This window comes from Anopheles stephensi, chromosome 3 (genome assembly GCF_013141755.1).
Source record: "Anopheles stephensi strain Indian chromosome 3, UCI_ANSTEP_V1.0, whole genome shotgun sequence".
Taxonomy (NCBI): domain Eukaryota; kingdom Metazoa; phylum Arthropoda; class Insecta; order Diptera; family Culicidae; genus Anopheles; species Anopheles stephensi.
Genome location: NC_050203.1, coordinates 6,960,943 through 6,988,883, shown reverse-complemented (window position 1 = coordinate 6,988,883; position 27,941 = coordinate 6,960,943). Strand labels below are relative to the sequence as shown.

General features: G+C 51.1%; 6 protein-coding genes across 17 annotated transcripts; 1 reads left to right on the top strand and 5 right to left on the bottom strand.

The window, feature by feature from the left end:
• Positions 1 to 296: 296 nt before the first annotated feature.
• Positions 297 to 4,592, bottom strand: LOC118510412 (tyrosine-protein kinase transmembrane receptor Ror2). Its single transcript, XM_036052177.1, has 4 exons — positions 3,838 to 4,592; positions 3,483 to 3,762; positions 3,164 to 3,406; positions 297 to 3,095 (listed from the first exon to the last, which is right to left on the bottom strand). Exons 1-4 carry the CDS (start codon positions 4,201 to 4,203, stop codon positions 1,921 to 1,923), a joined length of 2,064 nt encoding a protein of 687 aa, XP_035908070.1. The 5' UTR covers positions 4,204 to 4,592; the 3' UTR covers positions 297 to 1,920.
• A 168-nt stretch (positions 4,593 to 4,760) lies between these two features.
• LOC118510415 (kinesin-like protein subito) lies at positions 4,761 to 7,315 on the bottom strand. 2 transcript variants are annotated; one of them, XM_036052183.1, is made up of 4 exons: positions 7,182 to 7,315; positions 5,356 to 6,920; positions 5,063 to 5,273; positions 4,761 to 5,000 (listed from the first exon to the last, which is right to left on the bottom strand). In XM_036052183.1, exons 2-4 carry the CDS (start codon positions 6,888 to 6,890, stop codon positions 4,845 to 4,847), a joined length of 1,902 nt encoding a protein of 633 aa, XP_035908076.1. In that variant the 5' UTR covers positions 6,891 to 6,920; positions 7,182 to 7,315; the 3' UTR covers positions 4,761 to 4,844. The 2 variants fall into 2 exon arrangements, with proteins under 2 accessions (XP_035908076.1, XP_035908077.1); XM_036052184.1 differs by having other exon boundaries at positions 5,356 to 6,752; positions 7,182 to 7,312.
• Positions 7,316 to 7,376: 61 nt separating this feature from the next.
• On the top strand, positions 7,377 to 16,471 carry LOC118510406 (AT-rich interactive domain-containing protein 2). Of its 3 annotated transcripts, none has more exons than XM_036052158.1 (9): positions 7,377 to 7,779; positions 7,871 to 7,964; positions 8,027 to 10,264; positions 10,628 to 11,257; positions 11,574 to 11,837; positions 12,628 to 15,387; positions 15,462 to 15,788; positions 15,851 to 15,942; positions 16,022 to 16,471. In XM_036052158.1, exons 1-9 carry the CDS (start codon positions 7,505 to 7,507, stop codon positions 16,134 to 16,136), a joined length of 6,795 nt encoding a protein of 2,264 aa, XP_035908051.1. In that variant the 5' UTR covers positions 7,377 to 7,504; the 3' UTR covers positions 16,137 to 16,471. The 3 variants fall into 3 exon arrangements, with proteins under 3 accessions (XP_035908051.1, XP_035908050.1, XP_035908052.1); XM_036052157.1 differs by having other exon boundaries at positions 11,574 to 12,023; XM_036052159.1 differs by lacking the exon at positions 10,628 to 11,257 and having other exon boundaries at positions 11,574 to 12,023.
• Positions 16,472 to 16,966: 495 nt separating this feature from the next.
• On the bottom strand, positions 16,967 to 17,659 carry LOC118510423. The gene is made up of 2 exons (XM_036052196.1): positions 17,509 to 17,659; positions 16,967 to 17,421 (listed from the first exon to the last, which is right to left on the bottom strand). The coding sequence occupies exons 1-2, from the start codon at positions 17,513 to 17,515 to the stop codon at positions 17,129 to 17,131; spliced, it is 300 nt and encodes a 99-aa protein (XP_035908089.1). The 5' UTR covers positions 17,516 to 17,659; the 3' UTR covers positions 16,967 to 17,128.
• Positions 17,660 to 18,110: 451 nt separating this feature from the next.
• LOC118510422 lies at positions 18,111 to 18,758 on the bottom strand. Its single transcript, XM_036052195.1, has 2 exons — positions 18,608 to 18,758; positions 18,111 to 18,536 (listed from the first exon to the last, which is right to left on the bottom strand). Exons 1-2 carry the CDS (start codon positions 18,612 to 18,614, stop codon positions 18,238 to 18,240), a joined length of 306 nt encoding a protein of 101 aa, XP_035908088.1. The 5' UTR covers positions 18,615 to 18,758; the 3' UTR covers positions 18,111 to 18,237.
• Positions 18,759 to 19,475: 717 nt separating this feature from the next.
• LOC118510410 (integral membrane protein GPR155) lies at positions 19,476 to 27,700 on the bottom strand. 9 transcript variants are annotated; one of them, XM_036052172.1, is made up of 8 exons: positions 27,555 to 27,700; positions 25,630 to 26,395; positions 23,483 to 23,772; positions 23,275 to 23,417; positions 22,342 to 22,848; positions 21,832 to 22,263; positions 20,693 to 21,762; positions 19,476 to 20,607 (listed from the first exon to the last, which is right to left on the bottom strand). In XM_036052172.1, the coding sequence occupies exons 2-8, from the start codon at positions 25,974 to 25,976 to the stop codon at positions 20,406 to 20,408; spliced, it is 2,991 nt and encodes a 996-aa protein (XP_035908065.1). In that variant the 5' UTR covers positions 25,977 to 26,395; positions 27,555 to 27,700; the 3' UTR covers positions 19,476 to 20,405. The 9 variants fall into 9 exon arrangements, with proteins under 9 accessions (XP_035908065.1, XP_035908067.1, XP_035908062.1 ...); XM_036052174.1 differs by having other exon boundaries at positions 25,630 to 26,392; positions 27,555 to 27,687; XM_036052169.1 differs by having other exon boundaries at positions 27,400 to 27,684.
• Positions 27,701 to 27,941: the final 241 nt, after the last annotated feature.

Genomic DNA, 27,941 nt, shown 5'->3' with positions numbered 1-27,941 from the left:
TGATCCGCCAGCACTTCAATAAAGCATCATCCAATTACACTTCACCTGACCGCTTTCGATTGAGCTGCGCGATCGTGCTTCACAACTGGCCGCTTTCGCGGGCGAGTTTTTGCGCGAGCGCGTGCGCGAATGTAAATACGCAAGGAAATTCCTTCCAATGACGACACAGCACGTGCTCGGCTCGGTTTCAGATTGACGTTTCGATCGGCGCTTTCGATTAGTCAGCGTTCGCATTTCTTTCACGCACACACCCGCCCGACCGGCCCGTAATTAGGGAACACCAACGGCGCGACGGATGAGACAGAACACATTTATATATATATTTATTTTCCACTTGGTTTGTTGTTTGTGATGCTGCTGCGTTTTTGGTTTGCTGTTTTGTTCGCACTCTTATCCGGTTTCGCTGTTTCTCCCTTCGTTTGCTTTCTGTATTTACTTTCAAGTTATGCTAATACAACACGCTCTCTACCCCGTGCTTGGTACGCAGCGGGATGATTTATCATACATAGTAATAATGCCTTCCCATGGAGGGGGAGGGGGGGGTGTTGGGGAGAGGGGGCTTTCTTTCTCCAGCGCTTTTTTTTTTGGTTGTCAAAGCGCTTCTGCTCCTTCCTCTAATGCAATCTTCTAATTCTATAAACACCAGTTTGCCAGTCATTAATTAAAATGGTCTTTGGGTTCTAGCAACCCCATCCTACACTAGTAGCTCTCTCTCTCTCTCTCCCTCTCTCTCTATTTCTTTTGCTCTCTTTAGTAATCTAATCAATCGGCGCTCGGGAGGCGCTTACGGGAGGTACTTACGAGCTAACACATCCTTTCCCCTGGCTACCAGCTTTAACCCAGAAACCGGGAACTTCCAGCCACTACTTTCCATGCAACAAGCGACTAAAAAACTGGTCAATTCTTCACACTTCCCGCGCAGTTGCTTATAATTGCTTTCGATTTGCTCCAGGGCGGAAATGGTTCGATTGCCTCCTCCCTGTTGCTCCCCCTTGTTTGCCATAAGTTTTATCAAAATTGATACTCATCATCATCATTATTATTATTATTATTGTGTCCTGGGGCGTGTATCACTTACATGCTATGAGGAGAGGGGGGGGGGAGGCAGAATCTTACATTACTTCTTCACACTGCTGGAAGATGTGAGGACGACATCATCGCTTTAATCGCTTTTGTGTATGTATGTTACAATGGTAAAAACGAATCTTCGCCGAAACCGCTAACTTTAGGAGGGGAGCGATTGTTTATTACTAAGGAGACTTAAGAATTGAGTTGGATAAGCGAAAACCATCTACCTGAACCTAACAAACTAATGGTCTCGATATGGTCTTTTTTCCGTATTTTGCCGATCGATACAGTCAGCGCGGTTGCTTTAAAAATGTATGCGTCAATTTAAGAAGGATGCTACATACAAACTACTGTATAAATATTCGTGTTAATTTCGAAATATTGATGGTACGGATGCAAATGTAAGGGATGATTGTTAATAAATAATAACTAAAATACTGAGATTTCCGATTTTCAGGCAGTCTGATGCTGAGACAACATGCTGAGATAAACACGTGTACGGCAAGTCTTGTGGTGTGTTGAGCATTGGAGGAAAACATGTTTGTCATGTACGTTCAAACGAAATGAAAATGAAAATGGAATCATAAAACGAATGGCACGGGATCATCATAATGACGATCGTTTATACGCTCTTGCTCTCTGTCCTGCAGAAATTATGACCTAAGAAATGCTTCGTCTTTACTCGACTTTACTGACGGAAATAAAGCATTTGGAAATTGGTAAACCGTTGTCGATTATAGGTACAGGCATCATCGTTCTTGTACATATTACACAAATGCCACAAATTCCTCTTCAAACGGCAGTGTTGGGTCTGCGCTGCTACTACTCACCAGAGGCGGAGATTTGCTGTGGCTACATCAGCATTTTCCCATCGAAATCGGCCCGTATCTGCTGCAGCTTCTGGTAGATCACGTGAAAGCTGGGCCGGTCGTTCGGCTTTCGGCTCCAGCATTTGCGCATCAGATCGTACACGGTGAGCGGCGTATTTTCCGGACAGCCGAGCATGTTGCCCTCCTTCACAAACTTTACCACCTCCTCGTGCGTCATCCCGTAGTACGGCTGCATGGCGAACGAGAATATCTCCCACAGGCACACACCGTACGCCCACACGTCCGACTCGATCGTGTACTTGTTGTAGAGGATGCTTTCCAGCGGCATCCAACGGATCGGGATGGCATCGTTCTCGTCCCCCTTATAGTAATCCTGCAGGTAGATCTTGTGCGACAGCCCAAAGTCGGCTATTTTCACCACCATATGGTCATCGATCAAACAGTTGCGGGTGGCCAGATCGCGGTGCACGAACTTGCGCTCGGACAGGTACACCATGCCGGACGCTATTTGATGGGCAATGTTTAGCAGATCGCCGTGTGACAACTCCGTACTGATGCTGTCCGCCCGGTTTTGCTGCGCGAACGGGGAGCATTGGCGCAAGAATTCGTTCAAATCACCGCGAGCCATAAACTCGAACAGCAAGCACATCGGCCGTCCGATCGCACAAACGCCCAGCAGCTTCACTATGTTGGGATGGTCAAACTCGGCCAGCAGGCACGCTTCCCGTTCGAAATCGACCTGCAAGTCTTGACTGGCTTCGTCCTTTAGCATCTTTACGGCGACTAGCGTAAAATCTTCACCGGACACCAGGCCGGGCGCTTTGGCTTGAAACACCCGTCCGAAGGCACCCTGGCCAAGGTCCTTTATGTAGATGATGTTGTTGCGTGGAAATTCGAGCTTTTCCAGCTTCGGATTCAGCTGCGCTCCCGTGCGATGATAGTTTACGTTCGACGGCAGCTTGTTAATATCGATGCCTTGCCCATCCTGCGATGCGGCGGTGTTGTAACCAGCCGCACCCGACTGTCGGCGATTGCGCCGGTGGCGGGACACTCGGTAGCAAAGCAACACCATCAGATGGAGCAGCACGATAGCGACGAACCCGATGCCCGACAGCAGGAATATCATCGATGGGGTAAAGACCGATTCCATTGTCATGTCTATTTTGCCTCGAATATCACTGGCATCGGTGGAGTTTGCTGAAAGAAACACATTTCAATGAATGCTAACCTCTTGTCCATTTTCCAACATGAACCAAAACACTTACGACAAAGCGGTATATCACAAGCCTGCCATCGGACGGTTTTATCGGTCGTGTAGCACCACGGCGTCGGTTCTTCTCCGCCCGCATTCCGGCAATAGTTTTCCGCGTCCTGCAGCTCGGCAAACACCAGCGGCGGTTTGTGGTGCGAGTGTGGTTCCTGTGAGTCCCACTTTTGGCACGGGATGCCGGTGTTTGTTACGTTGACCGTGCCAAGATAAAACCTTCCATTTCCCATACGACAGTCATCTGAAAACGAGAAGAGGTCGGTGGGGAATTGGTAAATCATGATGCGAACTGAAGATGCGATTTTGATGACACCTACAGGTCACTTCCTCCGAGACGAGTTCGGTCAGACCGACGTGCGAGCAGATGGGAGGTTTCGCCGTTTTGTTGTACCGAGGCAGTTCTTCGCAGTTTGGCAGACGGAAATGGCCTCGCGATTTGATCACATCACCACGCTCTTTCTTTTCCTCGATCAGTGCCCAATCGTTGTAGCAAAATTGCAGATACGTTGCTACACAATCTTCGTAGCACAGCGGCAGCCGTATGGTGGTGCCGTCCTTGATGACGCACTGCGGGAAAGCGTATGCACAGAGCAGTTTCTAAAGGGAAAGCATAGGAAAATTAGTATTGTATTGAAGGTGTGTGTGTAAAGTCACTCGGTTGCCGGTAGTTACCTCCGCCGCCGGACGACAGTACTGGGGCAAATCGGTGATAAGATCGTCGAACAGTGCGGTGGTAATTTTCTCATTTTCCCAACCACCGGTTCCATCCTCCCGGCTGTACCACACCTGCCGGCTGTTTATGAATCGCTTGCAGACCTTCCCATTGTACGGCGCACAGTACCCTTCCTCCTCGTCCCCAGACACATCCTCGTCATCGCCGTGCCGTAACGAGCCGGCCGCCGTTGAAACCGCCGACACCGAGCTAGGTGTGGTTAGGGACGCTAGCAGCACAAATCCGACGACGTACGTCAGCGAGAACAAAAGCACCCATTGTCTTCGGTTGCGAGGACCAGCTGCAGAGACACCGCGGTCTCTCATGTTCACTTTCCTCACCGTCGTGTCGCGGTTGCCGTCGTGGAGCGGGTGGGCGAGTAGATGTATCTGCTTTCAATTATTTTACTGCTAATGCTAACCGCGGACACCAATTAGCTTCTCCCGTTGGAACGCTGGAACGCTGTGACCTCGCCGTCGTGTGTGCGAAGTGCTTGACCTCGATTTGCATGGAATGATGTGGACGACGCTTATTCTACTCCCCAGAGCCAATTACACTACGATGCTACAACTAATCTAACGGCGATACTCCTAAGAAAGATCCATTTTTTCCTTCACTTCGTCCTTTTTCTGACTATTTTCATTCACCATTTTTTACAAGTCTGTTTTGTTGTGCTCTTGTTCACAACTTTTCTGACGTTTGACAGCGGAGCATTGTTGTTTTGGCCAGCGAGCAACCCGAAATTCCCAGATGTGCAGCACATCGAGCAAATCTGCTCGATTTTCAAATGGGGCGAAAAGCTGCTCGATTTATCCTTGCTATTTTCAAAATGTCCGTTGCTTCAACTCAACATGGGAAACAATGACAAAAAGCCGTTTTAGCGTATAAATGAAACATGAAATGAGTGTATTTTCAAAAAGTGTTTAAAAATGAAGACGCTTTACTATCTCTCTCTCTCTCTCTCTCTCTAAACCGACAGTCTTCGGACACGGCTCTGCTGCAAGCGATACTTGTTCAGCTCTTCTTCGTACGCTTTCAGCTTCCTTTCATAATCGTCCTGTTCGTCTTCCATCTCCATAATCGTTTGCTCTTTCGATTTGAGCTTCTTCTCAAGCGAGGCCATCTGAGGGAAAAAAATGTTTCATTGAGGTATTTTATTTGGAAATGTGATCTACAATACGCTACCTGATGCTTGAAAGGGAGTATGGCCAGCTCCTGTGCACTCTGGATGCGTAGCTGGAACGACTCTTCCATATTAGCGAAATGCTGCTGAAAGTTATCCGTCAGCTCGTTGCGAAGCTGAAACTCCTGTATGACCAACTTCTTCTGAAGACAATCAATCTCCGCATTCTTCTGTTCCGCTTCGGCGATCAGACGGTCGTTCTCCTGCTTTAAGCTAAGAAATATATACGAAGGAAATTAGCATTATTCCCCTGTGTTAATACCAACTTCCCACCTATTCGCCAACGATCACTTACTTCTCGTACTCCACCAGCAGCTGATTGGTGTCGATCTTCGACGATGGACTGCCCATCGCTTGTGAGAGGAAAAACGAATACCGTGTGCTGTGCGGTGCTTTCATGATCTTCGGCTGCTTGCTTATAACGATCTGCTTGGCGATGGAGGAAAAGTTCAGCACGTTCAAATTTTCATCGTAAAACTCTTCCGTCGGATACACGTTAACGATCATCGTCATCGGCTCTTTGCCCAGCAGGGCCGATTGAATGATCATGGTCAGCTTGGAATCGCGCACCGGCACCAGATCGTGTATTTTCTTCGTTTTCTGATTCTTGTGAACCGTCTCGAGGCAGCGGCCCAGCACCAGCAGCGAAGTGTTGATTTTCTGCGCCTCTTTCAAACGATCCCCAAAGGTGCCCGTTTTCTTCAGCCGTTCCGACCCGGCAAGATCACAAAACTTGTAAACGGATTGGGAAATTCGCTGCGTTGATACCGAGTGCGTGATGACGGTGACCGTGAAGATGCTGTGCGATCGGCTGGAGTTACTGTTCACATCCGTAGCACCGTATGTGGCACTCTGCAACCCGTACTGTAGCAAATTGTACGCGTCTTCCTTCGTCCCAGCGTACAGCGTGGAAAGGCCCTTGATGTATGCATTCCCATCGTTCGACAAGACCTTCATCGGTTTGCGCTTGCACCCGTAGTCACCGTCCAGGTTTAGCAGATCGTACACATTTTCATTATAAATCTCAACGAACGATATCCATATGAACACACGCTTGTCTCCCATGTCTAGCGGTTGGAACTGATGCTGGCTCTGGATGATATCACTGATTAATGCCTGGCTCTCCTCGCATCCCTGACCCAGCCGTGTCTTGATGGTTCGCAGCTTTCGCAACTCATCCAGCACCGATTCATCGCTCAGCGGTATCGGTTTCATACATTCCATCTTCAGACTTGGCTCGGTCGAAATGTGATCGTACAGCTCCTCGTATATCTGCTCAATCGATCGTGGCACAATGCCGGGCTGTCCTTCATTCCCCAGCAAGGTGTACGTTTTGCCGGAACCCGACGTTCCATACGTCAGAAAGGTAGCACCCGGTTCACCCAGCGTCGGACGGATTGTGGGCCGGATGCAGCAATCGTACACCTCCGCCTGCGACACATTGTCCTCGAACACGTTGCTGAATGTGTAGTGCTTTTCGGACGAGGACAGATTTTCACCCTGGCAGCGGGCAATCAATGTGTTTTCCTTGATTTTGAACGACATGCGACCGCCCATCTTTGTGTAGGGCCGTAAGCGCAGACACACCTTCACCGTTTCCTCCTCCTTCGGCTCCATCACGGCACCTTCCGGCTCATACTGGTCCCCAAACACTTCGTCCAACACGGCGTCGGCATGCGGCATCGTTGATCCCTGGGGCAAAGACACACACGATTGACGATCATCAGCCAGTAATGTTTCCAACCTAATGCGACTGATCGGCCGAGGACGACGGCGGCGATCAACGCTGCTTTCGATCGCATTCAAAAATGAAGGTTGCGCACGCTTCATTTCTCCGAAGGGTACAGTAAGCAAGTGGGACTAGAGCAAAGAAACATAATCATTATTTGGTCATGTATTTGACTCCGAACCTACGTTTTTTTTTTAAATCAATCAAGAGTCCATCTCGCCAACGAACTCAGAGGTAGTGCAATCAGCTACACTTCTAGCACAACAAATGCACCAATCTTGGGAAGCTTCGTAAGCTCCCTTCAGTGTGCAAACAAAATGAGTGGTCGCTGACTTTGATGCATTCGTACCACCTTCATCATCCCGTTCACAATGTTTTAACCACCAACTCACCCGTATTAATAGCTATAATCACGTGTAAAACAATGAAAAACAAGACGGATCTCTTCCAACTCCGGTCCAAGAATCGCCAGCCCGCTGCACTTGGTCGTTGCTGCTTGTTTTGACGGCAGTTGAAGTTTTTTGTTCAAATCGCTGACAGCAGCTGTCAAAGCGGGCCCGCACATTTTTGACAGCTGCCGTCGCTTGGCTTGTGTCCGAATTCGCTCGGTTTTCGCTTCTCCATCGCTTCTCGTCACTTGCTAGCAGTGGAAATTAAAGATCAGTTTCAGCAACAACTATCTTCCGCATCGAAAGCAAAACATGCAATCAGCGCAATGACGACCGATGTAGTGAAAATAGAACGGACAAACCTGCCGCCCATGGCGGTGGACGAGACGACGAACGATGCGAGCATGGCTAGCTGCAACAGCGTCGTCAGCGGAGGACAGCCTGCCGGTGCTGGTGGCGGGGCCGCCGCCGGAAACACTGCCGGAACGCCGAAAGAATCGGCCAAATCGCAAAACCTACGGCGGTCTGTTGCAAAGCCAACGTTCGAGAAGGATAAGTACAGCTTTCTGAACGATCTGCAGATGTTCCATGGGAAGCACGGGTAAGTGCAGCGAACGGCTGTGCGGCAATGTTTACATACCGATCGTGTCGGCACTTACATGGCGTCCTGTTTTTTTTTTTGTTCTCCGTAGCACACCGTATCTGAAGCTGCCCAAGATCAGTGGAAAGGAAGTCGATTTGCACAAGCTCTACTCGATCGTTATTGGTAGAGGCGGTTGGATGAAGGTGAGGATTGGCTTATAATGTAAAGTAGGCCGGTTTTGTATTAAAACGTGTACTTCCCGTAGGTAAATGCCCGTGAGGATTGGTGCGAGGTAATAGAAGAGCTGGACCTACCGACCCGTTGCGTAAACAGTGAAATCGCTCTCAAGCAAATCTACATCCGCTACTTGGATCGATACGAACGGGTCAACTTCCACGGCGAGGATAAAGATCCGGTCGAGGACGATGATGACGAGAAGCGACTGCACCGACGGTGGTCCGTCCGCATGCTGCACTCCACACCGTCCGTGTACAACCATCACCAGCACAATGTGCCGGAGGGCATGCGCTCGTCGCTGAAACTTTCGGACGATCTGTACCGTGCGTCCGAGTACGATAAGCTGATCCTGTCGCTACTGTCCCCTTTACCGAACGAGCAGGATTTCGCCATTAATGTGTGCACGCTTATGTCGAACGAAAACAAGCACACGCTGAAGGTGGACAAGTGTCCGCGGCTGGTGTACGCGCTGCTGGCCCATGCCGGAGTTTTCAACCACTTTTCGCTGCGGGACACATTCGACGAGTACTATTCCAACATTCGGAAGAACTCGCTGCAACGCTTCTGGAAGGAGTGTCTGTTCGAAAAGCCGCAAGTGTTGGAACTGTCGCTGGAAGATTGCTTCGCCAAGATGGGCACCGATCCCAGCGCACTGATCGCATCCATCTATCAGGAGGAGCCGGAAGAGATGGACACTAAATCGGGCAATGAAAATGAAGACGAAAAGGAGAGTGATTTCGAGATCATGAGCGGACGGTTGAATACGGCATCGCTTCGCACGTTTCTCAGCCTTGGGACGGGGCTCGGTACGAACGATTACATTGGACAGCGCGTGTTGCAGATCGCTTCCATCTTTCGCAATCTAAGCTTCAACGAGGAAAATCTACAGCTACTGGGCCGCAACCGTACCTTCATTCGCTTTCTCATCATGTGCGCAAATGCGCGATGGAACAACCTGCACCACCTTGGGCTGGACATGCTCGGGAACATCGCGAACGAAATCGATATCAATGATCCGCAGTCGGACGAAGTGACGCGGTGCCTTGTGTCGACGCTGTCCGAAGGGCTGGAAGGTGCCGATCGGGGTGTTATCATAAGCTGCCTGGAGGTGCTGAGTAAGATCGCCCAGAAAGAGTCGAACGAAGAAAATCTCAACCGGTGTCTCAACCAGCAGCTGTACGATCAGATCAGCTTGTTCCTGTGTTTGAACGATATCATGCTGCTGCTGTACACGCTGGAATGTATCTACTCGCTCACCTCGATGGGCGAGAAACCCTGCAATGCCATCATGCACATCCGGGGTGTGATCGATACGCTCGTTTCGTTGGTGACGGTGGAAGCACAGAGCTACGGTCCGGATGCGTGCATTCTGATGCGTGTGGTTGAAACCATCCCGGGAAACATGGCCACACATCATGCGCAAGGCGCTTACTTTCAAAATGGCCAGATGGGCCAACCGAATCCTCCGCCAACGATGACGCAGCTGACCGTACACAAGGATGCAGCTGGTGGGCAGATAAATGCCAATCCGCACGCTGTATATCCCACTCCCGAGGTACCAAAGCTTCCTTCTTTGACCATCACGAGCAAACCAGTGCCATCCTCCCCGCCAGTCGTCCAGCCAGCTCAGCAACAGATGGTTCAGCCGGCGGCTCCACAACCCGCAGTGCAGCAGAATCAAACCGCCGTCGCTGCCAATAATCCCCAGATCGTAAGCGTTACACGTCCCCCCGCTGCCGATTCGCCACAGATTCCCGTGAATGTAATTGCTCGTGCCGATCCGTCATTGACCGTAACGCACGGCACGGTTGCGAATCAGCAGACAGCAGCGGCAACAAACACGCCCGCCCAACCGGGACACCCGGGTCACGCGCAACAAACCATTACACCCGGCGGGGTTGTTATTCAAAGTCCTGCCGCTGCACCGTCGTCGATTGCGGCCAAACACATCCAGCAGCAGCAAGCGCAGGAAAGTGAACAGTTTGCCTATGCTTGGTTGCGGGCATCGTTCGAAGCAGCACCGGCCGTTCGTATCGAGCAGCAGGAGCTGTACAAGCTGTATCTGGCGACGAACGGAAAGCTGGGCCGTAAAGTGATTGTGCCGCTGTCACACTTTCCACGGTGTGTGCGCGCCGTGTTTGGTGGGACCGTCGGTCCGGTGCAGTTGAAGATGGAGCAGAATGGCGTTGAAACGATCGGGTACTACTACGAGGGTTTAAGGATGCGCCCCAAGCCATTGCCGATCGTGCACAAAGGGACAGTGGTGGTGAGTATTGAACAACAGCAATTGGGACAATTTACAAGCAAAATGATTACAAAAAGTAGCAAGCAAAACGGTCCTCCCTCTTGTAGAATAAGTCTGTTTAAAGTTCAGTTCCTTTAAACCATCCAAGAACTGATGCTTCCATTAGAGTCACTAACATTGTACAAAAGGGCAGCGGCAGGAAAAAATTGCGAAGTGGAAGGGGGCGACCCCAAACACTCAAGTTCCACACTGTTCGTACTCTTTTTTCCTACCACGCACCTTGCGTCCACCCGTATCCACAGCACTTCCAACAGCCGAAGACGTCAATGCTAACATATTTTCCTACATTTTATTTATGCTCACTCGCTCTCGGGGCTCTCGTAGACACCGGCCGTAGACTGTACATCGACCAGTCGACCAGGCACTAGTAGTAATAGTAGTAACCCCGTTACGCCGGCAAAGCACGACGAGCCAAGCCATAGTAAAATAACCACCACCACCACCAGTTGTACTGCTGCGAGCACCACCCTTTCAACGCACAGCGCAACGTTCGTCGGTCGGGAGATGAGCTCCACCAGCACAGCCATCACAGCCAGCAAAGCAAACACAGTCGCAAGTAATGTGGGAACTACCTCCGGACGATGCACAGTTACGACGGCCCACGACGGCGGTCGCTTGCCGGACGTTACCCCGTTACCATCACAGGGAACGCTTCGTTCGTCGTCGGTTATAGCGATGGCACCACCGAGCAGCAGCAGCTCTGCCAATCCCATTACAGCACCACACACGGCACAGTCCGTGCCCGTGCTGCACAAAACGATACCGCTGCAGACGGTCAAATGTTCACCGCAACCAGTACAACCGAAAGCAATCTTGCACTTCTCCCAAGCTCAATCGGCCCCAAGCGTGGGAAGCACGGCAACGTCGGCGGGAGTATCTGCAACGATCGGCAAACAGATCATTGTCACACAGATGGGTGGCAAAAGTGTCGTTATCAATAAAGCTACGACCGGCGTAAGAAAGCTCTCTCCCTTCCATACCGTTCCGCTCGATGTAGTTTTATGTTGTGTCGCTTTCGCTCATTTTGTGTTTTCCTACACATTCGCTTCTAGCTTTGTATTTCGTTGCATTTTCCGCGCGTGCGTGTGTGTTTTACTGCATTTTCCGAGGTTTCCGGAAGTGCCGCTAATCCTTTTTCGTTGCGTTTAAGTTGCTCATCCGTTCCATTACTGCTTATTATTTGCCGATCGAGATTTGTCGAAAGAGTTATCTGCTTCCACACGCACGACTTCAACTAACCAATGGTCTGGTCTCTTGTCTTATTTCGCAGCAACAGCACCAGTACATACCGACCACACCGTCGTCTCCGCTGCTCCAGCAGGTGCTAAGCAGCGATCAGAAGAACAACGTGATTGTGGTAAATCAGACGACCATCTCGCCACAGCCGGCGGGCACGACGATGCACAGCAGTCCGGGCCCGAGCGCCCATCTGCACACCGGCACCGGCACGACCACGATCATGAACCAGTCCGGCACGATCAGCTCGACGACGACGAACCCGTCCGCACTGATCAAGAGCCTGCTGGCGAACAAGGTAACGACAGCGGTCACCGATAGTACGCTCTCCGCTGCTACCGTTGGCTCGGCCGCTGCTGCCGCTGCTGTTGCTGCTGCTGCTGCTGCTGCTGCTGCTCCTTACTCCAGTAGTTTGTCCACTACTACCATCACCAACTCTCCTACTACCAATTGTTTGATTGCACCGAATGTTAACGTGCATCAGGTAACAGTAACATAAAGATAGCGTTTAACATCCGTAGGCCGCAACTAAGACTGCTTGAGTGTGTGTGTGTGTGTGATTGTAAGGATCGATGGTAAAGATTGATTGACTGTAAACCGATCTCAACTCGCAGAAGGATCGTATTACATTCAACAACGCTGTACCACCGATCTTGCTGAAGGCTGTACGTGTGCATGTTTTTGTCGACACCGGAAAAGCATGTTAAATTTTCAACTAACAATTCAATGTTTAGTTTAAATCGAAAGTAAGACCGTAGTACTTGATCACTTTTAGCAAAATGCTATACTTTTTCCTTGAGCTTCGACAGGTTTTCTGAGCCCGCGTTAATGGATTTGTAAGCCGAAACAAAGCTCTATTTCGTTCAAACTAGCGGATTGTACTAAACTCTTAATGAAAATGTTGTTGTGCTTGTTTGCGATTTGTTGGGAATGGTCGATTTTCTTCAACGTAACTGTGTGCCTGCGTGTGTGTGTGCTTGAGTGTGATAACGATGATTTAACCTTTTACAGGACTGTCCGTACCTGCCCGTTGGATTTGTTTGTGATAACAATTCTTTACTACTGTATCCTTACTGTAATACACACAGGTGGCGCAAAGACAGCAGATGCAAAAGCAGAAGCAAATGATCGAACAGAAGCTGCACCCGACCAGCTCCATCAACCCGTCGGTGGTGGTAACGTCCAACAACCCGAACAATCTGACCAACATAAAGGTGGGAAATTCGACCATTTCCATCAAGCCGGGCACGCTGCCCACCAACACGGTCATCACGGCAACGAATCCGCACGAAACGTCGTTCAATGCGCCACCACCGTTAGCACCACTCAGCCAACCGGGCGTCCAGCAGGGCACGATCATCAAAACGATCGCCGCCACGCACGAGCAGATGCAGCACCATGCGACCACCGCGGGCAAACTGTTGCCCAACAAGGTGCTTTCCGAGCTGCTCGAAAAGAAGCCGGGAGAAATGATCATTGCCGGCGAGACGACGATTAAGCGTAAGTTCGATCTTACCGACACGTCGATGGAACCGCCCGCCAAGCGGCTGGAAGGCGGTACAAAGACTGCCGATCTGTACGCCGAGCTGGCCGGTTCGATAACGGAAGGCGAGGAAATGGACGAGGCGGCGGCGCAGGAGGCCGAACAGCATGCTGCCAAGATGAAGCTGCAACAAATAACCCATCACCAGCAGCAGCAGCAGCACCACCACCACCAGCACCAGCAACAGCAGCAGCAAATGATTTCAATGCCCGTTTCGATGCAGCGACAGATAATCGTCACACCCAACAGTGCCCAGCCAATGATCATTTCCACGCCAACGGCAAATGTCACCAGCAATCCCGCCCAGCTACAGCAGCAGCAGCAATTAACATCGCAAACGACGGCCACAATTAAAACGGAGAGTGGATTCCAAACCGTACCGATCATACTGCAGCACAATGCGGTCGGTGGCGGTGCATTACAGTTGCAAAAGGCGACCGCCCCGGGTGGCGCGATTATGCAACCCTCCTCCGTACTGGCGGCACAACACCAGCAACCGACCCAGTACATCCTAGCGACCAATCCGCAAGGGCAAACGTACGTCGTGGCACAGCAGCCACAACCCCAGCCGCAACTCCAGCAAACGGTGCTGCTCGCCCAGGGCCAAGGCCAGCACGGAGGCAGTGGGCAGAAAACGATCATCATCGTGCAGCAGCAGCAGCAGCAGCAGCAGCAGCAGCAGCAACCACCGTCCGGGTCGGGCAGCATCGGGCAGCAAATGACCGTGCAGGGAGCGATGGCCCAGAGCCAGGGACAGACGCAAAAGATTTTCCTTAACCAGCAGGGTCAGCAGATCCTGATGACGCAGCTACCTCGACAGATGATCGTCAGCCATGCCGGACCGTCGGTATCGGGTGGTACGACGATCATCACGTCCAGCGCACCTTCCATGGTGGGTGGCACGACCGGGACCACCATGATCGCCGGCGGCAGTGGTGGGACAATAATCGAAAAGAAGCCAATCTACATCACCACGAGCGCGCAGGGCAATACGATCAGCTTCGAGGGACTGCCGCCGCAACAGTTGCACCAGGTGCAGGCCCTGCAACCGACCAGCTCGACCGGAAGCACGTTCCAGATAAAGCCGTACGCGAATGTCGGGCATGTGCACGGCCAGCAGCAGCAGCACATCATCCAGCAGGCGAACCTATCGACGGGCGGCCCGGTTGGTCAGCAGACGATTCAGTTCATTCAACAGCCGGGTGGAACGTTGGTGCAGGCCCAGGGACAACTGCCCTCGACAACGCAAAGTATGCACGCGCCCACGCAGCAGATCGTTTTCCACGGCGCACACGGCAGCGGTTCGGGCGGTCCGCAGATCATACAGCAGCAAATCATTCAACCGGCCACGGTGCAGCATGCGGGCCAGCATATTGTGCAGAAGGTGCTGCACCAGCAACCGCAGCCGACGCAACAGCACCTGATACACGCGACCATGAAACAGAATCCGGCGCAGATAATCACCGTTCAGCAGCAGCAAAAGCAACCGGCATCGACAATTACCACGCAACAGCAGCAGCTGCCACCGAGCCTATCGATCCAGCGACAAACGGGAGCCCTATCCCAATCGATCGTACCCGCCAAGCCTGTCCCGGTGCCAAACGTAGGGCCGACGGTGGTCGCCTCCGTATCGACACCTCCGCCACCGACCCCCGGACTGCCCGGTGGCAAGCAGCAAATCATTCAAGTCGTACAGCAAAAGATAGCGCCAGCGAATAATCATCAGCCAGGTGCCGTTGTTCGTCCGCCCGGAGCGGCCACTCAAGTCACGCAAACGATCGTCACAAGTGCACCATCATCGATCACATCGTATCCGACGCACCCAAGTGGAAGCGTCCCAACGGCAACGATAACCAGCGCAACGCAGGCAGCTCCCGTAGCATCGATTGCCGGCCAGCCGACACCGGGCCCATCCACACCGGCACCGGCACCGATCGCGCCGCCGCCAGCTACATCATCGGCGCCCATCACCAACACCATCACCATTCCGGTGTCGGTTGCGACGGGCGGTACGAGCAGCACCTCGATCCAGATGATTCCCGCCATGGATCCGGCCAAGATAGTGGAGGAGGACGTGGAGCCGAGCTGGCCGTGGGTGTGCGATTGGCGCGGCTGTCCACGGAAAAAGTTCCAATCGGCAACGGAAGTGTTTCGGCACGCCTGCACGGTGCATTGCCCCGATACGGTCGACGTGAGTGCGGACATCTACTGCCAGTGGGGACCGGGACCGAATCTGTGCGACAATTTGCCGCGCAAGCGATTCTCGCTCATGACGCACATCCTCGATCGCCACTGTACGGTGGATGTAAGTAACGTTTTACCTTTTTTTTCTTTTCAAATGAAATTTGTTATTAACTAGCGGGGCTTGTTTTTATTTAGTCTTTCAAAGCGGCCGTTCAAAGGAGGCTTGCCGGTGGACCGCAGCAACCCGTTCAACCGTACCCGGTCACGCTGGTGCGCCAATCGGGCTCGGGCGGCGGTGGTAATGCGGCGGGTGCGAACGGTTCTGCAGCTGCCGGGGGTGGCTCGGGCGAACGAGGATCACCGGCACCGGCCACCTGCACGAAGGTTGAATCGGGCAGTGCGGCCGAGAGTGCCGGAAGCGCGACCACCAACGGACCGGGGCAACTGTCCGCGGCTGGGCCAGCAGCGATGCATGCGATCAAGCGCTATTCTATGGATTACATCAACTCAAAGGAGTTCCAGGTAGTTTCGTTTAGTTTGAAAATTGCCTTACAACACCACTAAGACGCACAATACTTCCACAGGATGAAATGGAAGGTCCCGTAACGAAAAGCATTCGCCTCACATCCGCCCTCATCCTACGGAATCTGGTTGTGTACACCAACTCAGCGAAAAGGTACGACCGAGGCAATGCTATCCCTGCTATCAAAACGCGCAAAACTAATCATTTTTCTCCTACTCTTGTCCATCTGCAGAAGTCTCCGCATGTACGAAGCGCACCTGGCCGGTGTAGCGCTTAGCAATGTCGAGTCGAGCCGTACCGTTGCGCAGCTTCTATTCGAAATGAATGACACTGGGCCCAACTACTAACTGTGGGTGATCGATTCAGGTATCGATTCTACGATGTACGAGTTGTTTTAGTAGTTATAGTTGTATGCATTTTATCTTATTCTTAACCGTCTCCACCAGGGAGACAACAGAGAGAGAGAGAGAGAGAGAGAGAGAGAGAGAGAGAGAGAGAGAACGCCTTATTATAAACACACAGACGCTAACACACTTCTTTACAAGCTCTTTACCAGAGCAAGCATTATGGTTGCATTTTTGTCTGGTGGGCAACGTGCCAGCCAGCACATTGCAGGTATCAAAGTCCGAACATCAAAGCTAATAAAGAGAATGAGATACAGTTGACAAATGATTGAAAGCTACCCCGGGATGTGTGGGACGTGTGATTCATGCGTTAGGTTGGTAATTTAATTGTTGCTTCTGAGAAAACTGTTTACCAGCCAATAACGAACGAGCTTCCTTCCTGATTTGTGCTTCTTGCCCACATCGGTATCGTAGTACACCCATCTTATCAAACGAAGCTAAAAAAGCATGTTCTGCCGTTTGTGTCTCGGTTTTTTTATCGTACTCATCAGCACCAGTATTATCAATTTTTATAATCAACTACTACCCGAAACACTGTCTCTGGACAGTGGGAGTGACAGAAATTTCATTAGTTGGAACTGTACTGCGTCTAGCATGGAGACTGGCACACTGGATCCCCCTGGGTGTGTACACCGTCGTCCAGTGATTGGAGTGGTCAAAGCAGCCCGTTTTCCGTTGCTGTTCGTGCAACCGCCATACAATCATGATGAATCATTTCTTTCTACATCGAAGCAACCTATGGGATAGGACAAAAAGAAACAAAATGGCGCATCTAAAATTGGCACTCTAATCTACAGCCTTTATTCAGTTGCCGGGATTTGTGGTTGCTTTGTGGGGAGATCCTTCACGCGTTCCGGATGTCCGTGCAAAGAGGGTCAAGACGGTGGCGGGGAAAATGGGGGAAGGAAGAAAGGAGATGTACCATCCTTGCGTTTTTACACGCGACTCGGAGGCTTGCACGTCGGAGTCCATTCCCAGTTGAACCAGTTGATGCAGGTGCGGGTCACGCTGTCGAACATTCCCTCGGTCGGGCAGCGGCGTGCCGTAGCCTCCGTGTTGGCCGTCTCGCACTCCCAGTACGCGGTCGGGTCCCAGTTGTTGCGCCACAGGCGTGCGGTCAGCTCCTCGGCATTGCACAGCGGACGTCCATCGGTATCGTCACGAATGCAACCATTCTGACCGTGGGCCAGAGCGACGAACAGTGCGACAGCGGCAAGGAACAGAGCGACTGATTGAGGGAAGAAACCGGCCACAAAAGGTGAGTAAAACGGGGTTTTTTTTTGCGTTACCGTTGCCCAAACAGTACGCCGCTTACCCTTCATGGTGATATTTTCGGCGAGCTGCGGTGAACAAGTTGTAGAGTGCTTCTAAGAATGGTTCAAGGAACGATACTGACTACTGGCAGTCGTTCGGGACAGTGTTATATACGGGTGGGACGGCAAGTCCTCTACCAGCGAATGTCTCCAAAAAGTCTCCAAAAAGAATAGCGTCTCGCGGGCATCGTAGGGCCGATAAGATAGCGAGAAGCCTCTCACTCTCGATCAGATTGCCGATACGTATCTATCGACGGCAGAATGTTAGTTCCCGTTCTACTCTACTTCCTCTGCCGATAGCGCCAGTCCAGAGCCTTTTGCGGCGGCCTGTGTTACCTTTTACACAGGCTGACCTTCATCTGCCATGAACCGATCGCGCACCGTTGATGGAAACACGACCGGAAACGCTGTACCGCGCCGTCGTATCGGTGGCATCGGTGGCTGTTGCCGATCCCGATTGATACCGTGCGTCGGGTGGAATTTACATGCCGATCACCTGGTAGCGGCATCTGGGACACACCAAACATGCAATGCAGACATTCCCAACACACTGACGTAACGGCTATTCGGTTGGATGGTACGAGCAATGTGATGCGGTTTAACATAAAACAATTGGCCAAACTCTCTAATCTACAGCCTTTATTTTGTGTGTGTGTGTTTGCCTTGCGGGATGTGTTGGTGGACCGTGGAGTAAGGCAGCAGGCCCTACTAACTCGGTCGGGTTAGGTGGCTCACATCAGCGCGCTGGGTGGTTTGCACGTTGGAGTCCACACCCAGTCGAACCAGTTGATGCAGGTGCGGGTAGCGCTGTCGAACATTCCCTCGGTCGGGCAACGGCGGGCCACAGCCGGCACGCCCGCAGCCGTACACTCCCAGTACGCGGTCGGGTCCCAGTTGTTGCGCCACAGGCGTGCGGTCACTTCGGCCGCATTGCACAGCGGGCGTCCGTCGGTATCGTCACGGACACAGGTGGTTGCCTGACCGTAGGCCAGCGCAACGAACAGCGCAATAGCGGCGAGGAACAGAACGGCTGAAGAAGGATAATGGATGAAAAGCTTCAGCTTATCGCAGGACTTTCGGCCACAAACAAAGGACCCTTACTCTGCATGATGATCCAAACGGCTTTGGTCACTTCCTATAGCTGGAACGGGGATCGAACTCTATCGAACGAGCTGTTAAGGATGAAACAAGGAACTAAACGTACCTGCTAGCAGTTGTCCGGCACAGTTATATACTGGCCGGCTGTGACTTACCCCCCTTGGCACCGGTTTGAACCGGCCAAAAGAAAAGAAAGGCCAAACTAATAAAACTGTCGAACTTTCGGTACATCTCGATAAGATAGCGTACAACTATTGACTCCTTCGGAATGATAGTGCTCTGAGCTATCAACTTCACCCTTTTAGCTGTACGTTAGCCTGCAACATTGTAACGTTGCTCCTTCTTCTGTCATATACTGCTGCTCACCGTTTACACTACCAAGACGATTGGTTTCGTGCCCACGCCATGCTCTGGTGTATTGTAATGAGTGAAGCAGATTAAAGTCACCGCAGCCACCTTGCGATAATTGACAATTTATGAGCTGCGTGAGCGTCATAAATGCGTCAGACGATCGATTAGTGTTGCGAATTCGGTCGCTGTGGTCGAAAGTTACAGCAAAAGGACAGTGAGCCGTCGTATGGATGGTGATACGCAGGTGTTGCGGTCGCTTGGTTGAGGGCTCTTAGGATATCCTGAAATTGAAAGGCCATCTTGAAGATGTCGGTACCTCCATGTACGTAGAACTACTCAGAGCTGAGCACATCATAACGACAGAGCTATCGGTTTCCTCCAACTCCAACTATGTTGAGGTCAAACAGCGTTTGATCCAACCAACAAACCTAGCGAGATGTGATGAGTCTGGCATCCTCAGCCTTCCTTTCACCATCATTTCTTTCCTTCCGAAACTAGCGACACTCACTCACACGAGCTGTGTGTTGTGTTGGGTTAGAACTATTTCATCTTTATAGACAATAAATATTGCATTTGTTGATACGACATACTACGTATAGGTACACACACAATAGGTTTAGTTGTTTCGCTTTCGCTTGTTAAGAACCCGATTGGCAAAATCCTTCCTCAGCAATACTATTTCTCTGTTCTACAGCATTTTCACTAGCACAGCACAGCACAGCATCATGTCTCAACCCGTGTGTATTGTTTGGTGTTTCTTCGTTTGTCAGATGCAGCATAGCACACAGTTCCTTCCCGACCCCCCCCCCCCCCCCCCCCCCGTTATCCTACTGTATAAATCTGTGTATGTGTGTGTGTGCGTAAAGATATACTATACATAATCCTGTCGAAAAACAAAAAAATACAAAAGCCGCATTCGTGCTTCATTGCTTGAGCTTAGAGGGGATTAATTTCCCATCTTTTATCACACGGTGGCTGCATCAACCACCCTCTTTCCATTCTACTACTATACACACACACACACTAAACGGAAGAAGAGCAAGGAAAGCTATGTACTAAACACGACGCATTAAAATTAAACTTAACATGCATTTTATAATACAACAGTAAAATCTAAAAAGCTGCCCTATTTTACCACCGTCCATCGTCCATCTTGGGGGGGGTATTATGTTTTGGCAAAACTATATTGATCGTCTCTTCATGATAGCTTATCGGTTTGTGGTGGTGGTGATAGGTGAAAGGAAAGGGGTACAAGGGGGACAGGGGGACAAACAACACCCCGGCAAACACCCACACACATTCCTTTCTGTTATCGCATCAGGGTACAGGGTCACAGGAGGCATCCTGAGCGCGATATTGGCTGCACAGAAATATGTCGGAAATGGTGTATTGGTGGGACATTCCGCACCCCCTCCCCCCCGCTACAACGCCATTGCCTTCTTCCGCCTTTTTACAGCCGTTCACAGAACGTGTAGAGGAGATTGCGATCGTGAAAGTGGTACACGTTGTTGATGTGCCGCAGGACACGTCCATCAATCAGCCGGCGGGCGTAGTGCGTTGCATCGGTTCGATCCTTGGCCAGGCCGACCTCCAGCAGCCAATCGACAAAGGCGCTTCCGTAAAACACCCGCCGATAGACTTTGATGCGCCAGCTACAAAGCACGCCAAGGGGACAAAACAAGTAAATGGGTATATTAGCAAAGTTCGGTTTCAGGCGACCATGTTGAGCTTTCCTACCGTATGTCCTTCGCAATCGCTTTGCGACAGATCTCCAGATGGTGCGTCGTAAACTGGTCGCAGATGTGGCGCGTTTCCGTGCTGAGCTCGCTCCAGATCGGCAGCTGTAGCAGGTTCGCACCGTACCACACCTTGCGCCAGAACTTCATCAGCGGCAGCAGCAGCTCGCCCGTGTCCGTAACAAACACTGCCAGCACGATAATGCACTGGCCAAAGTTGAGGAACGCATCGAGAAACGTTAGCTCCACGTAAATGCCCGACATGCCCTCCATGATCAGCGTCCACACGGACAGCGAAAGGCCGACGAACATTGAGCAGAGCAGGAGAATCAGTAGCACCATGTGGCGCAGTATCTGCTGCTGATCGCCGGTCTTGTCGTACTCGAGCGGTTCCAGCCCATCGCTAGCCTGCTCCCGGTAGCGATCGATCAACGATTGGCACTGCTGCTTGCCGGCCGCTGGACAGTTAAACTGTGCCGAACACATACCGTTCGACTGGATCGTGGACGAACCACCGGCTTCGCTTACATCGTTATTAATACTGGCACCGATGGCGAGATCCTCTATGTCTACCACGGTGCGAATGGTAGTGGATGAGCTGCTGCAGCAACCACCTGCTCCTCCTCCTCCTCCTCCTTTCCCATCGCCACAGCCACCATTCCCCGCTGCCGTACCACAGCCGGAGGCTACGATCGCGGCTGGCAGGATTTCATCATCACTCGACGTGACCGAGTGGCGTCTGCGCTGGTGAATGGTAGAACTGCCCCCACCATTACCGGCCAACAGATTCACCACCGAGCTCGTAGTGACCGGGCTGCTGTCCGTGTCCGGGGATGAAACTTCCCGCGAAAGGGTAAGATAGCGTTCGTGCCGTTTCTTGAACCGCTGGTGCAATATCAAACAGCCCACCGTCACGATGAAGCACATCACCAGCAGAAACACGGCAATGGCCGCCTGCGCATTTCCGTACTGAAAGCTCGGATTACGTTTCTCCGTCGGAAGAATGTTTTTGGTGTCGAGAAGCAGTAGCAGCGAAACGATTAGCGTCGGAAGGCCCCAAGCAGCAGCAATCTGGAAAAAGGGTTCGAGTTTTCGGTTTAGAGCCATGGCCACCACCATCCACCGCGGGAGCGTACTTACAAACACGGGCCACAGCTTCAGCACAAAGCAGAGGCTGCGACACTGCAGGAACAGTATCGTGATCGCAAGGAACGCCGTCCACAGCCGGCTGCTGTAGCAACCGATCGTGAAGAAGTAAAACTGCAGGTACATCTTCCAGCGGCTGTTTTGCTCCAGCGTGGACCACAGTATGACGCCCACGTTGCAGATGAGCTGCGACACGAGCAGACAGCACGTGATGCGGTGCGGCATTCGCTTCACCTTGCGCGTCAGCGCAAACAGCACCAGCGTCCACACGCCCGCCACGATCGCCACGATGCTGATGTCGAACGAAAACTTGTCCAGCTCGTGCAGATAGTCGGCGGGCGTCAGGTTGGTGATGGTGATCATTTTCGCCGAGATGAACATTAACGGTGCGCTGATGAACGTGGATGCAACCATGCTGCTTGCAATCTGCCGCGGGAAGGAAAGGATGGTTAGCGTAAGGAAAAGGAGCTGAAAAAGCGAGTGCAAAACACGGTCTCTTCCTACCAAATCCACGTCCCGGTTGTACTGTGAAGCAATCACGAACACGCCCGGTGCAGCCGGAAACGTGCCGTACAGAAAGCCGAACGTGCTCAGATCGGTAGTCTCGCTAAAGTTGGCGCCCGCATTCATGATGTTCACCGTCTGGCGTGTAACGAGCGGAAACACGAGCAGCTTCACGAGGATCAGTATCCCGGGCAGGATCAATCCAGGGCCTTGAAGGGTGGAAGCTTTCCCGACCATACGCAATCCGAGCAGGAACAGTGCGGTGGCCGAGAACGAGTTGCCCAGCGACCGTAACACACTGGACAGATAGACGGGCAATCCGTTGGGAAAGATCTGACCACCGATCACACCCAGCAGCGTCATCAGGAGGATCGGATTGAAGAAAATGGATTCGACCGTTTTGATCACCACCAGTGCCTTTCCCTTGAGAATCTTGCGTCGATTTTCGGCCGCCAGCTGGGGGCATGTTGATGGTGGTGGTAGATGCGCCTCTTCATTCGCCGCCGTCTGTAATGCAGGAGTAGGAATAAAATTGTAGCGAAGATGTAATTCACTTCCCCCCGCGAAGGACTAAAGATATATTGCGAGGACACGTGGACATCACCTGGAACCTCTTTAAAATGAGGTTGTTATAGTAGAACAGAAAAACAGAGCTTTTTATTGGAGAAAAAAAAATGGAGCGACAATGATGTCAATCAGCCGGATGCTGTGTAGCGGATAATACCATCCCGTGTTAATTGCACTTCCGCTTGAAACGAGTTTAGCGACAAGCAGCACATTAACAGCAGCAACGCTGTATTGTTATTCTCCGTTGGACGTGGCAGCAAAACAACCAACTAACGCTTAATTTCCCAACAATTGCCCACGGAACGAACAAATCAAATCATTCAATTTGAATCGTTTGTTAGATGATTTGCTGCTCCCTTTACTTACATTATTTTCTGCATTTTTGTCTTTAATTTTGGAGATTTCCATCAGCACGTAGCCGATCGGGTTGAGGATAGCGAGCGAGATCGGGGCCAGCAGATAGATGTACGACGCATACTCGGGATGAATTTTCGAGTACAGTGCCGACACTGCAATCGGGGAATAATTTTGTGTTAGTTTTACTACCATCTCAATCTCGCCCCATCCATCTTACCGATTGGATAGCCGATCGCGAAATCATTGCTCTGGGTGCAGAAGACGGCAAGCAAACCGGCCCGGCCATAGTTGACGGGGCGTGCCACCAGCAGCGAAATAATGGCCACCGACAAAAACACGATCGTCTTGGCGATCAGTATCGAGAGCAGAAAGTTCCAGTTCACCGTACTCCAGTCCAGCTCCGCCAGCGACAGGAAAATAACCGACGGAAGCGCAAACGTACCGACGAACGTGTTGAGACCTTTCGCCTCGAAGTTGCTGATGATGTTCAATCGTCCGGCGAGGTATCTGCGAATAGAAGCTTATTACAGTAAGACAAATTCTGCGTCACAATAAACGCACTGTAAGGGAAGTAACACTGGCCTCGAGATAAATCGTGTGCTAGCTTAATGGTGTTCAACCTAACCCACCGTAGTGATAATCAGGCCCCCGCACCACCATTATGAATCATTGCACTTGTTGAACAATCTATTCCATTGCCGCAAAGGTTCAGACGCTCGGTAGTGCCGCAGCGGTGTGTCTTTAGGGCGCTTCCTTCAAAAACAACCAACGGTATCCAGACCGATGGCGAAAATCGGAAGCAAACCGGCGGAGATCTCGGCGCGTTGACAGGGTAAATTGATTGCCCTAATTGAAACCGCATGTCCCTGGGGCGGCGCGAGTATCAGGCCCCGAGTGCTGAGTCAACGTATGCGAAGAAACAGAAGCTGTACGGATTTAGCAGGATCCATCATATTCCGGCAGGCAAGTCAAGGTAAATGGCCGTCTTGCCGGTCTGGGGATCAATGGTTGGTGAAGGTGAAGCGCGGGCTAACCTTGGCGAAGCATGCCGACTAAGATGGGGCTTTTTCGGTTGTGCATGGAATTCCCATTTCTAGTTCGCGGGGGGTTTTTTTTAAAAGAAAGCCTTGAAGGGAAGATTCCGCAAGGCCTTGAAGTTTGGGTTTAAAGCAAAAGGGAGTTAGTAAGAGAACAGATCATGTATTTCGGGCGATCCAGTTCGATCGTGTTGAAAGGAGACTTTGACTCTAAAGGCAGAGGCATCAAATCCTTAAGAAGACCCAGAAATAAACCTTTACGGAGCTCCGGAAGGTCCTAACATTACTGGTAAGTTCCAACATGATGCCTCTTTATCTATTGCTAGTGCCGTCAGTGCGTCAATAAAAAACCTTGAAAACATGCTAATTTATGCTAATGCGCGGTACCACATCTCACAAACAAACCGACGTGCTTGAGAGAAAGTACCGTCTTAATAAATTATTCCCAACGTTTTAGATCAACCTTAGAGGACCATCCAACCCACACGCCCTACGGATATCGTAAGTGGTGCAGCTACCGATAGAAGGAAAAAAACGACTCATAAACTAACGCAACGCACTGACATCCGGCACTTACATTTTTGCATTCAACACACTTATTTCGCAACGATCGGAAATTGCTCGGTAGCTCGGTGTTGTCATTCACCAACTGGATGTGCGTTTCTGGATTGTTTGGGAAACTATTCCGACTCCGACAAAAAAAATTATAGCAAACAACAAGGGGTCATTAAAGGGCAACCGAAATGGTAATTTGCTGACGAATCGTTATGTTCCCGTAGGGGCACAGCACCTGTTGTATTTTTTTAATCGAGGAGGGCTTACAGCAGTGCACTTGAAGCCATCTACAACGAGAAAGATACTCCCATATCTAGTAGCCGCCTTGCCTGTACATTAAACAACGCTGACAAACAGTTCTTATCGACCGCACTCCATCGTAGTAGTCGTCGTCGGCTCGATTTTCGCTCATGCTGGCCGTGGGATGAAAATTCCCCCTTTATCGTTGACCGAGTGCTGGGAAGAAGCCACCACGGCAGGAAATATTTTCCTGCTCGTGTTTCTGCGTGCAGGAATGCAAGAGAGAGGGGTGGCATGAAACAATGTGCCACCAGTCCACCCACCCACAAATAGCTAAGGCTCCTTTGTGGTGGTCGGTTTTGAATTTTCCTCCCACCCATCTACTCCTGAGTGTGCGTCATCCGGGTTCGTGGGCGGAAAATTGACATTCCTATCTATGGAGCCACAATGACGCCACGAAAACGCGGCACTAGGAAAATCGATCCTTTTTCCCATTCCCTCCTTCCCCCTCTCTGTTTCCCCCGTTACTCACCCACAAATGATGATGGCAAAACACTGGATCAGCGCTGGGTAGAGATTGTCCATCGAGATCGTCGGCGTACCGTCGTCGTCGGTGTTGTCCTGCGGGTTAATGAAGCCACCGCCGCTCGTGTCGTTGCGAAAGGGCACCGTTTCGAGTAGTGCCGGCAGCCCCACGATGGTGGCGATCGGTGGGTGGTGGTCGTGTTGGGCTGCACCACCACCACCACCGTCGCTGCTCGCTGTCGTGAGTGTGGCATTAAGGTGTCGCATTGCTTGTGCCATCGTTGCCAGCAGACTGACGTTACTGTTGCCGTGCAGTGGCACCGAATGCGGTGGCTGTTGAAGTTGTTGGTCCATCTCGTATTTGTTTTACCGGGGAGTAGACCAAGGGGGGGGGGGGACCGACTGACGGTTTGGTGGACTGGACGGGATTGTTTTTGTTTGACTTTGCTGTTAGATGGCCGCGTTCGTCAGCCTCACCATTGTGAGCGAGGTGCACCCCTAAAATTGGGGCAAAAATCGTGAACCGTTTGTTCCACACACACAGTACACACACAGGGCGTCGTCGTCGTCGTCTATTGATCCCAGCTCGGATAGTTGGACATTATTTCGCTTGACAAATCGTGTGTTTGTGTGTTTTTATTCCGCAAAACGCGTTTGCGTGCCGATAATTTCAGGTTACGCTCACGTTGAGACGCCACACGCACGGGAAGGCAATAACAACGCGGACATTGTGTCACCGGTTTGCACTATTCGCTAACGCTTCACATTCACTGCTGGAGGAGAAAGAGCAATTGTAACACTTTAATACAATAGAAGAACTGAGCACACTTGAATTATCAAACTACTGAAACTAATATGCTGCTAAGTTGCTAAGCACCACAAACAGTCTACTATTTTAAACCGTTCTACTTAGCCTAGCCTGCTTGGTTGTTCATGCCAATATGTATCTTCCACACTGCGCCATGCCGGCCACACCACATAAATTACCGCACATCTACCCATTGCGAAAGTTCCAGTCCGTCGTGCTGTGGTTCTGTCGGTAGCGTCAGCGAAAGGGAACAAGTGTGTCACACCAGGCCGCTCTGGAAGATGCCGATTGAATTAAACAATCAACGTGCGTGTTCACACCGCACTATCAGCACGCAGTTGTGACGCCCTGCTGACTGACGGTCTGACACACAATTTGCTGCCCTTCTAAATCGTGCGTGAAATCCTCAGCTAATAAAGTTTACTGAACTGGGTTACGGCTCGCACTACCGGCATCAAGAAATCGACGGGTTCCACGTCTATTTGCGACCGTGTGTGATGCCTTATTGCATCTCACACCCGCCTCACCGCATGACCTTTCGCTGCGAACCCAGAACTCGAACCGTAAACGTACCGATCGAAGCACCCGTTAGTGGAAGTGTTTGCTACCGCTTCTGGCACTAAAATGTATTTCCCGTGGCTTTGATTTTTGCTCGGAAAGGATTATCGCGAAATCTTCACACCATCGACCTTGGCACCCGCCAGTGTAGTGTTTGGTTTTGCAAAAGGTTAGAGGGAACTGCGAACTAGACCGGGAGGTGGGGGCGATTCACACAACATACACACGCACACACTACAGGTTGCTATGGGAGGTGGACCATACTGTTGATGCTGCTCCGACCGAGAGCATTTTCTTTACTCGAAAACACAGACATAAATCAATTCTTCTTTCACAGGCAAACAAATGCTGTTTACTACTTTTTTCCCCATTCTTTCTTTTGCACCACATTTGCACTAAAAATAAACTCACTTAAAAGAAGCAACAACAAACCAGCTTCGCACTCACTTTCATCGCCCCACAGGGCAAAACAGCTGATCGGGTGTGTGTTTGATTTGCCCTTTTCCCGTGCACGGAGCACACACGTTTCGTGGAAAAGGAACGCACAATCAATTAGTTTAGTTTACCCCCTCGGACGTAATTGCTGTTCGATGTCTGGCTCTGCCTCTGACTGCCAGAGACTGCTGCGCGAGATGAGAACTGTACAAATTGCACAACGCCTGCCTTGCTGTTTGCAACGCGAATTTGCTAGTGTTTTGAAACACGTCCGGGGGGGGGGGTATCTTTGACGTTTGTTCCAGGCACTTATCATGTGGCGTATCACAGGCGCTGTTATACTGGTCGGCATTTGCTTTCCTTTTTTCCAATTTGAAAGTGGAATTAAATTTAAGAAATATAGTTTTTAGTGAAAACGGTAAAAATCACTTGCACAAAAATATTATTGACGAAAGAAATAAACAAAAAAGGAAAAACATAAACAGCGACAACATAACTCAACCCGGCCTGGTTATAAA